This window comes from Ruditapes philippinarum, unplaced genomic scaffold, assembly GCF_026571515.1.
Source record: "Ruditapes philippinarum isolate M1 unplaced genomic scaffold, ASM2657151v2 ctg2031_1_1_1_1, whole genome shotgun sequence".
Taxonomy (NCBI): Eukaryota; Metazoa; Mollusca; class Bivalvia; order Venerida; family Veneridae; genus Ruditapes; species Ruditapes philippinarum.
Genome location: NW_026852553.1, coordinates 38,961 through 50,123, shown reverse-complemented (window position 1 = coordinate 50,123; position 11,163 = coordinate 38,961). Strand labels below are relative to the sequence as shown.

Below are 11,163 nucleotides of genomic sequence, written 5' to 3'. Positions count from 1 at the left end.
TTTCCCTTGCAGTACCTGAGATATTCAAACACCATTTGGTTTGGTACATTTTCACTAACTTGAGTTTAACAACATTTACTAAGTTCTTATTGGTTAAACCAGCATCAGATATACCTAAATGCTTAAAACAATGTTGTACACAAGAAACCCAGCAAACTTTATTATCCGTAAATAATGTTTGACTTTTAATAAAGGCAGCAGATTGTAATTTGCTAACATTTCCACTTAGCAGTCTTTGATAAAACTTAACATAACTACATATTACATCAATAAATAGTGGATACCGTCCTAGTTCACCGCATACTGCCTCATTTGATGTTTTTTTGTGTACACCCAGAATATATTTTAAAAATTTCACATGCATCTTATTACAGGACATATTTCCAAAGGATTTCAACAACACATAATCTGTTTTTTTAACAATAGAACTACTAATATTTGGTATACCCCAAATCTCACTACCATACAGAAGAATGGGTTTAATAGTATGATCAAAAAGATGGATGATAGTATCAACATTTTGGTGTAGCTGACCAAAAATCTTACTAATCTTAAAACTTGCTTTCAGTGCTCTTTTATAAAGATCATCTTGGCAGTAACTGAAAGTACCAGATGATGCAAAAATAATTCCGAGATATTTATAACTTTTAACATGAATTACTTCAGTTCCCTTAAAGTAGAATTTCTCACTAGAAAGCCTTCCACTTTTACAAAAGGTCAAAATACTTGTCTTTTTAAGATTTACTATAAGACCATTATTGTCACAAAATGTTGATAACTTATTTAAACAATTCTGTAAACCTTTTGGTGTAGTTGACAACAATAACAAATCATCTGCATACAACAAACAACTAATTTTTACATCATTTAGACACACTTGGTCATCACTACTATCAAATACAGCTGGCAAGTCATTAATAAACATCTTAAAAAGATTTGGACTAAGATTGTCCCCTTGACGCACCCCCATCTGGTGAGAGAATGTTTCTGTTAACTTATTACCAACTTTTATGTGCATCACATTTGAGCAAAACATGTTTTAACAACGTTGAAAAAAGGTCCAGATATACCAGTATTACATAGTTTATACAAAAGAAGGGAGTGAATAACATTATCAAATGCCTTTGCAAAATCAACAAAACATGTATATAATTTAGCTCCCTTGCTGAAAAATTAATCTATCAATGTTTTCACTAAAAACAGATGTTCTGGAATTGGGTTGAAACCCAATCTGTGCTTCATTAATAATACCATTATCTATAAATTTTTGTAATCTATTATTCATTATACAATTAAATACCTTTGATAGACATGGCATAACAGATATACCCCTATAGCAGTTGGGGTCATTAGTATCACCACCTTTATGAATTGCTTTAATATAACCAACTTTCCATGAAGATGGATAAACACGCTTGAAAGTATACAATTAAACAATTTTTTAAAACTTGACAAAAGAAAACTTTGGCTAACTTTAATCATTTCATTAGTAATGGAGTCAAGACCAGCAGATTTTTTGTTTTTCAATGAAGAAATGATAATTTCCGCGGTTTCTGCGGGATTTCCGTGGAACTCTGTTGTACTTTCCGGTCAAAGGATCTTTTTGTTCTTTACAGGGATGGTATACTTTGCAGACGACTTTGCAGACAAGTTAAACATAGAGGGATTTTGCAGACAAGTTAAATAAAGAAGGATTTTAGACTTTGCAGACAATATAGATTATATAGGGGATGTTTAATCCCTTGTCATCTGGTCAAAAGGTGTGAATGGGCAATTACATTGAAGTAATGCCATTTAGAAAGTATAATTAATTTGCAAAACTTTATTTAATTAAAAAAAAATATAGTTTTAATTTGATGTTTTTTTTTTAATTTATGCTTTCATAAAAAAAATAAGAATATAAATAAAAAAAATAATAATTGCATGAGACAGTATATAATGATTATAACAAACAAACAATATAAATTTGAGGTGACTATTGGAAAAATCTGTATTGTGCAGACAAATTAATGTTGAATTTTGCAGACATGTTGAATTTTGCAGACAAGTTAAAATAAGAAGGATTTTGCAGACAAGTTAGATATAGAACAAAATATGAAATGATAGGGGATTATAAGGTAAAATCTGTATTTTGCAGACACAATTAATGTTGAATTTTGCAGACAAGTTAGATATAGAACAAAATATGAAATGATAGGGGATTATAAGGTAAAATCTGTATTTTGCAGACAGAATTAATGTTGAATTTTGCAGACAAGTTAAAATAAGAAGGATTTTGCAGACAAGTTAGATATAGAACAAAATATGAAATGATAGGGTATTTTAAGGTAAAATCTGTATTTTGCATACACAATTAATGTTGAATTTTGCAGACAAGTTAGATATAGAAAAAAATATAAAATGATAGAGGATTATAAGGTAAAATCTGTATTTTGCAGACAGAATTAAGGTTGATTTTTGCAGACAAGTTAAAATAAGAAGGATTTTGCAGACAAGTTAGATATAAAACAAAATATGAAATGATAGGGTATTATAAGGTAAAATCTGTATTTTGCAGACAGAATTAAGGTTGATTTTTGCAGACAAGTTAAAATAGATGAAGGATTTTGCAGACAAGTTAGATATAGAACAAAATATGAAATGATAGGGGATTATAAGGTAAAATCTGTATTTTGCAGACACAATTAATGTTGAATTTTGCAGACAAGTTAGATATAGAACAAAATATAAAATGATAGAGGATTATTAGGTAAAATCTGTATTTTGCAGACAGAATTAAGGTTGATTTTTGCAGACAAGTTAAAATAAGAAGGATTTTGCAGACATTTAGATATAGAACAAAATATGAAATGATAGGGTATTATAAGGTAAAATCTGTATTTTGCGGACAGAATTTAATGTTAAATTTTGCAGACAAGTTAAAATAAGAAGGATTTTGCAGACAAGTTAGATATAGAACAAAATATGAAATTTGAGGTGACTATTGGAAAAATCTGTATTTTGCAGACACAATTAATGTTGAATTTTGCAGACAAGTTAGATATAGAACAAAATATAAAATGATAGGGGATTATAAGGTAAAAGCTGTATTTTGCAGACAGAATTAAGGTTGATTTTTGCAGACAAGTTAAAATAGATGAAGGATTTTGCAGACAAGTTAGATATAGAACAAAATATGAAATGATAGGGTATTATAAGGTAAAATCTGTATTTTGCGGACAGAATTTAATGTTAAATTTTGCAGACAAGTTAAAATAAGAAGGATTTTGCAGACAAGTTAGATATAGAACAAAATATGAAATTTGAGGTGACTATTGGAAAAATCTGTATTTTGCAGACACAATTAATGTTGAATTTTGCAGACAAGTTAGATATAGAACAAAATATAAAATGATAGGGGATTATAAGGTAAAAGCTGTATTTTGCAGACAGAATTAAGGTTGATTTTTGCAGACAAGTTAAAATAGAGAAGGATTTTGCAGACAAGTTAGATATAGAACAAAATATGAAATGATAGGGGATTATAAGGTAAAATCTGTATTTTGCAGACAGAATTAATGTTGAATTTTGCAGACAAGTTAAAATAAGAAGGATTTTGCAGACAAGTTAGATATAGAACAAAATATGAAATTTGAGGTGACTATTGGAAAAATCTGTATTTTGCAGACACAATTAATGTTGAATTTTGCAGACAAGTTAGATATAGAACAAAATATAAAATGATAGGGGATTATAAGGTAAAATCTGTATTTTGCAGACAGAATTAAGGTTGAATTTTGCAGACAAGTTAAAATAAGAAGGATTTTGCAGACAAGTTAGATATAGAACAAAATATGAAATGATAGGGGATTATAAGGTAAAATCTGTATTTTGCAGACACAATTAATGTTGAATTTTGCAGACAAGTTAGATATAGAACAAAATATAAAATGATAGGGGATTATAAGGTAAAATCTGTATTTTGCAGACAGAATTAAGGTTGAATTTTGCAGACAAGTTAAAATAAGAAGGATTTTGCAGACAAGTTAGATATAGAACAAAATATGAAATGATAGGGGATTATCTTATTTTAACTTGTCTGCAAAATTCAACATTATTTCTGTCTGCGAAATACTGATTTTTCAAATAATTCCCTTTCATTTTATATTCTGTTCTATATCTAACTTGTCTGCAAAGTCCTTCTTATTTTAACTTGTCTGCAAAATTCAACATTATTTCTGGCTGCGAAAAACTGATTTTTCTAACATTCCCCTTACATTTTATATTCTGTTCTATATCTAACTTGTCTGCAAAATCCTTCTTATTTTAACTTGTCTGCAAAATCCTTCTTAGTTTAACTTGTCTGCAAAATTCAACCTCTATTCTGTCTATACTTTATGTATTAACTTAAAAAAAGTTATTTAATATTGTTTGTTTGTTATAATAATTATATTCTGTCTCATGCAATTACTTAATGTTTTTTTTTAATTATATTCTTATATTTTTTTATAAAAGCATAAATTATTCTTAAAAAAAATCATCATTAAAACTATTTTTCAAATAATAAATAAAGTTTTGCAATTAATTATAGATCTTTCTAGATGGTATTAAATCAATATAATTGCCCATTCACACCTTTTGACAAGGGATTAAACACCCCCTATATAATCTATATTGTCTGCAAAATCTAAATTCCTTCTTTATTTAACTTGTCTGCAAAATCCCTCTATGTTTAACTTGTCTGCAAAGTCGTCTGCAAAGTATACCGTCCCTTCTTTACATACGTACTGCGTAAAACGTCATCAATTGATGTGTATTTACACGGGTACCTAGGCAAATAATTTGGAGCTGGACTCCAGGAGAAAATCGTTTTATTAGGCTTAGAATTGATCTAAAATATGGTGAATATGTTTTTTTATGCAAACATTTTTCTTGGTGTAGTAAATAAGTGTTTAACATAATGATTTAAGTTGGCATTTTAACAATAGATTTCGTTTCATGACACATACTGAACTTTCGCACTCTTATCGTTTCGTAACAAACTTTGACATAATTAGGTTAAGACGGTCCTACTTAAAACAACGGTGGAGACATTAATGACCCTTAATCTCGGAAATTACTCTGACTTGATTTCTTGATAAGGTTGATTAGGAAATATAACAATTCACCCCATAACAACTCGCCCACGGTACTTTTTGTCTTTTTTAAGCGTTTGCACCATTTTAGTGACGATTTGCCCTTCGTGCTTACTTAGCGTATAATATGAAATTAGGCAAAGCCTATGAACAGGGAAGTCGTTAAAAAAATTCCGTTCATCCTTTCTGTTTTAAAGGTGTCATTCGGTATTACATGCACCGCTTCCGTTTTTCACTCAGATCACTCGGCGTTTATTATTTATCCGAAAAGTTGAGATTTTTTCCATTATCGGAATACCCCGCCAGTGATTTTTCTCACTTAATTGGGAAGAGGCCTTAGCCTCTTGATTTTGGGAAAAATTATCGCAAAAAATGCTAATTTGGGAAGTAAAAAAACAGGTTTAAGTTCAGATTTTTGGGAAAACTGCATGATTTTAATGAAAATTTCAATTGGGAAGAGGCCCTTTTTCAGAGTCTTTTATATAAGCAGAAAAATCACTGCCCGCCTATTATCATTGAGTTACATTGTAAATGGCGGCGCCCGACTAGAACTGACACTGAAAATTTCATTGATAGATATAGAATTCAGGGCTAGCACTGGCAATTTTTTACTTTGAGCCAATTTTTCGCGGCAAATATTGGCTGCCTGTATTTTATTTGGTGTGGCATTGGATATTAAGAAAAGCATTAACTATATCCAACTTAATTTTGGTAGCTACATTTTATTACATTAACAAATCTTACATATACGAGTATCATTTACAGTCAGTAATCATAATTTTAAGCTTAGAGGTCAGCAACTATAACATTTGCCTAAAGTTACATGTAGGCAGCAAGGTTCCCTTAAAATCTAAGTGTAGTGGCCCAATAAAACCTGCTTCCCCAACCAAACTAGCCTCTTTTTCCCCCATTTTGGTCCTCAAAATCCCCCAGTCTTTTGAAATTTCCCATAGAATTTAGAACAAAATTAAATAAGGTCTTTTACAGCCTTATTCGTATTTCCCACTGCTTTTTGGTGTCCATTTTTGAAGAACATTCCCACTGCTTTTTGCTTTTCTATTTTGAAGAACTTGTTAAAATTTTGTGTTAAATTTGAGGCCCCTTTTTTCCCAAGAAAAAGGCCGAAACCCCTTCCTCAAAAATGGTGTTTTGGCCCTGGATTTTATTGGCAATAACATCCCTTCTAACCACCACCACAAAAAAATAATCAACAACAATAACTCTATCAACTCGTAATTCCTTCGATCTGTTTATCAACAACGATAAAATTTACTGGTCAAGTTGCCAACTGCAGAACATAATTTGTCGCCATTTCATACCCAAAGTGCTGATTTTTTTATTAGCAATAATCTTGAGATGCCACTAGTTATTGTTTCATATTGAATATTAAGACCAATTATCCAGTGCATATTCAACAATCTGCCACAGGTATTTTTCACACCAATTAGTGTCGTATTTATCAGCTGATGAACATGTAAACATACCCTGAGGTCAGTGTATTAGACTGTATTACTGTTCATATCAATATTTCGTTCAGAACGGAAGTTACAAATATAAACCAGTCAATAACCCACAAAAAGTAGACTGTTTTACATGTTTTGAAATAAGAAGTGGTTAAATGGAAGTTGTAGATAAAAAACCAAATATGTATTTTTCCATTCTTAAAATATCCAATGCTAGATTTAGACTAGAGATTCCTAAAGTCATTCTTTTTAAAATTTTGAGCCAATCATGATTTTCTTGAGCCAATTTAATTATTTTGGAGCCAATTTGCTCATTGGCTCCTGCCAGCGCGAGTCCTGGAATTAATATATTTTTTAATTGTTTTTTATTTGATTTTCTTTTAAATATACACGTGTAGTCTATAGCCGGGCAAGTCAAAGCCCGGACCCGCTTCGCGGACCCAGTCTTTGACTTTCCCGTATTATTTTAGTGCTTACTAAGCGTATATTATTTATCCTGAAGGGAGAAGTCACTTTTCCATAAATTTTCAGTCCAAAGTAGTCTCACTGTGCATTGATTGACCTTTTTTTCCGATGTGTCAAATACTCAACAAAGATTAAAAAATCCACTCTTCTGCTAGTAATTACGAGTCGAATTTGAGAAAACTCAATGCAGGACGAGTAGAAAAATGTTGCCTGCATATTGTATTTGGAAGATATACATCCTCTGAAAATAATGAAAATAATTTCCGATGCCTGCTCAATCCAAAACGAAAGTAATTGCTGCAGCAGATTGTTCCCCTTTACTTTCTTATTCAGTATTCTCATTGGTCTGAGGATTTCATACGACCAATGAAATTACTCTATAAAAAAAGGGGAACAATTATTTTTCATGCACTAAATGCACTATACTAGGCAACTACATTTTTTGTAGCATTATCAAGGTCTTAAATGCTATTTTAATGCACTTTGTACCTCCCTTGTGCCTTCTTGGTAACTGTTAAACTTTTTCTGATACCTTTTACTAGTCATAGAAAAGATACCTGTAATTTATATCAGCAAAATTTATTTTTCTTTTTAAGATTAATTTCTTAGTTTTAAACATACCATTCTAGCAATATCAAGTACATGTACCTAAGTCTTTTATGTCTCCTTAAGTTAGCAGTCCTTTTTGCCTCCTAAGCAGTCCTTACCCATCCTTAGTAGGACCCAAGTCCGATAATCATAATCATGGACAAACTGCAATGATAATATAATTTAAAAATACATAACAAAATTATTAAATAATTATAACATGTTAACATAAAGTGATTTTTAGATTTCTTTTATGTAACACTGAGGTCAAAAAGCTTATATATATATAATGAAAATTTAAATTTTGAATCCTTTCATAGATTATTGCATTAAGCAGTCTTCACGAAAAACTTTAAAAAGCACAGGACATTCGGGCCAGTAAAATTTCAAATCTTACTGGACCTGGTGATTTTTAGCCGGACCAAAATTAATGCATAGATAGGTAATAAATTGATGGGTAAAGGAAAACACTTTATCATGCTTCCCTTGATAATTTTGAAAGAAGCATAATACTTTCTGTATTCTGGGCCATATGTTGACAGCTTTGAAAAATCTATAAGGACCAAATGTTTAGGCAAAATTGACTAGCATTGAACATGAACAACGCATTTTGCTTCAAACAAATTACTTTCACACAAAATATTTACTTAACTCAATAATCACAAAATCATAGCTAAATAATGACCATAATAAACAATGGTTTGATTTCCGTAACTGTATGATGCGGTACAGAAAATATCCAAGAAAAAAAAAATGGCGGCCTCCATAACTCAATACAATTTAGACATATCTCGCTGTGTTTTGAACATTTAGGACAGAATTGATTGGTTTCATTTGCAAAAAAGGCAAAAATATCAATCTTTTAGAGAGCCCTGCTTCATTATTTTGATGAATTTTTCTTATAATATTTTTTCATGGCCAAAAATCTACTGGCCTGTTGGACCACCAACCTTATAATAATCACTGGACCGATGCTAAATTTAGTGGCCTCGGGCCTCAGACTGGCGTTAATTTCGAAGACTGATTAAGTGAACACTTTAAATGGGAAAATCTGCAAAGGATAATACAGAAATATGCTCCAAATAATATTCAGAGATTTAGATTATGATTTTTTTTATACAATTCTTATCCTGATTTGAGTGAAAAGAAAATTATTTATAAAAGTTCTGTTTTTTTGTTCATTGTTTGCATAATTAAAAAGTATAAATAAATTTATTTATATGCACTGTCGTACAGTTTTTCATGCTAACAAATGAATTTATAATTACTGTGTTTCAGCCGGAGTCAATCAGTATCAAAGTTGTTGGTAGGTGTAGGCCATTGACAGCAGAAGAGAACAAGAAAGGTGCAAAAGTGGGCGTGTCTGTAGCTGGGGACAAGGTCATTGTTCAAAGTGGAAAGGTTTGAATTTTTCTTTAAAATGAATATATGAGTAATTTAGTACAATATTTATCTATTTGTAGGTGTGGAAAATCATTGAATGCACAGGGTCTATAATTTTATTAAACATATACTAGGGAAATGATTTAAATTAATATATTTTTGTCTTGTCTTGAAATTTAGGGCAATGGAAAATTATAAAGACATGTGAGTTGTAACTGTTGATGTCATATATTATGCAGATTTGGTATCAATATTGTAATACATATGAAAGTATTTATGTCTGCATATACACTATTTCAAATTAAGCATGTATAAATCATTGTTAAGATCTCTGTAAAAAGTAGAAAATCAAAACTAGATTCAAAGTATTTGTGAATAAATAAAAGCTTATATCGTGTTGGTATATTGACTGAACATTAATTTAAACATTGACAGGCTATACATATACATTATACATTTCATAATAATAGGCATGACATGTTAATAGATGACTAATTTGTTGACACCTTATGACAGATGGTTAATTTGTTGGATTATTGTATGTTTATTAATTAATTACTATTATTGTTTAGTTATTAAAATAATCTCAGATTCAGACTTTTATAAAAGCAATCCCTTGATTATGATAGATTCCGAACCAGATCTGTCTGAAAATAAAACATTAATTCAGTCTTATTTAACCACTGCTTAACATTAAATGTGAAAGCTGATATGTAATACATGAAGATCTGCTGTAAAAATACTAATTTGAATTTCAGACAGAGCAAAGCTTCAGCTGCGATGGCGCATACCCACCAGAGTACAGAAATGTTAGTTTGTATAGAGAAATATTTCATTTATGCATTCATAAAATGAAAATCTTAAGTCCATTTCAAATGACAGAAAAATAAGTATTAGGTTTTAGCAATAAAACAACAAGTATTTATACAACAGCTTGGCTTCTATAACATGTTAAATTTTCATTCATGTTGTATCACAGTGTTTCTTTTTGTTGTTGATTAATATTTTAAAGTTTTAATTTATTATTTTCTAAATTCATTATCATGATGATAGAATTCCCAAGAAATTCAGTTGTGATCCAATTTCCAAACATTATAATGTTACATTTGAGTGACTATAGCATTTTTTTTTTTCAGAGCCAGATATACAAGGAGAGGGTTGAGCCATTGGTACAAAGAGCCATGGAAGGTTATAATGTCACAGTGCTTGCTTTTGGAGCTGTAAGTTTCTATATTTATTTCAGTCAAAAATTCATCCATATTGTATAGAAGATAATAAATACAATATGTCCTTGATCAGGATTTGCAAAATTTTTGATAAATTTACTGTACATCTTCTAATTAATACATGTACCTTACGTAGAAAATTGGTCATTAAAATCCTATCTTTTACCTTTACTTTGAGAGGTCTCCATGGCCTAGTGGATACAGTGGCTGATTAGGAAATTGCTGGCAAATAGCAACCGTGGGTTAGAATCCTATTAAGACTTAAAATTCTTTCATGTAAGAAAACTATCCAACTAGCTTAAAGGCTGTCAGTGGTTCTACTTAGGTGCTGGCTTGTGCCAGAAAAAATGCATCTCTTCCTTCACCAGAACAGCTTGTAAGACACCATATAACCTCGAAAGTGTTGGTGTGTCTTAAATCCTAACCGAAACAAAATTTACTTAGATTGATGAGTAATGCAAAATTACTATTTTTCCCCCGATTCAACAAAGATCACTGTATTTATCAAGACCTGCTAACCTTAAGAAATGTTTAACTTAATGCAGCATTTAAAATATTGATTTATCCACTTTTAAATCCTGAAAATTAGAAATTTGTTCCTGTTAGGAGTGATTGTTTTCTTGTCACTGAAACAGGAGGATTTAGTAAGCTTTGTTATTTCTTGGTTTATGTGTTTGAAGAAGGACCTGACGGGTATTTTTTTTCCCATTTAACAGGCAGGATCCGGTAAAAGCATGTTGATGACCGGCACAGACGATGACCCTGGCATGATACCATCTGTAAGTCTTAAATTTTTCTTTAAGTTTTTATGGAATGTCTTTCCTTGACATATCTTGAAATGCTAAAATAAAGTAGACAAGTTTTTTAATCATTGCAATATGTATGGATTAATTTTATGTTACAGAAAAGTATGTCAAAATCATG

General features: G+C 30.6%; 1 protein-coding gene across 1 annotated transcript in view; it reads left to right on the top strand.

Annotated features, from left to right (window-relative positions):
- Positions 1–4,767: 4,767 nt before the first annotated feature.
- The window catches only part of LOC132716764 (chromosome-associated kinesin KIF4-like), a 33,961-nt gene continuing 27,565 nt past the window's right edge, over positions 4,768–11,163 (top strand). The window contains exons 1-5 of the mRNA XM_060700103.1: positions 4,768–4,880; positions 8,909–9,031; positions 9,772–9,822; positions 10,150–10,233; positions 10,956–11,018. Coding sequence (XP_060556086.1) covers positions 4,878–4,880; positions 8,909–9,031; positions 9,772–9,822; positions 10,150–10,233; positions 10,956–11,018 — 324 coding nt within the window. The 5' untranslated portion in view covers positions 4,768–4,877. The remainder of the gene's footprint in view (positions 4,881–8,908; positions 9,032–9,771; positions 9,823–10,149; positions 10,234–10,955; positions 11,019–11,163) is intronic.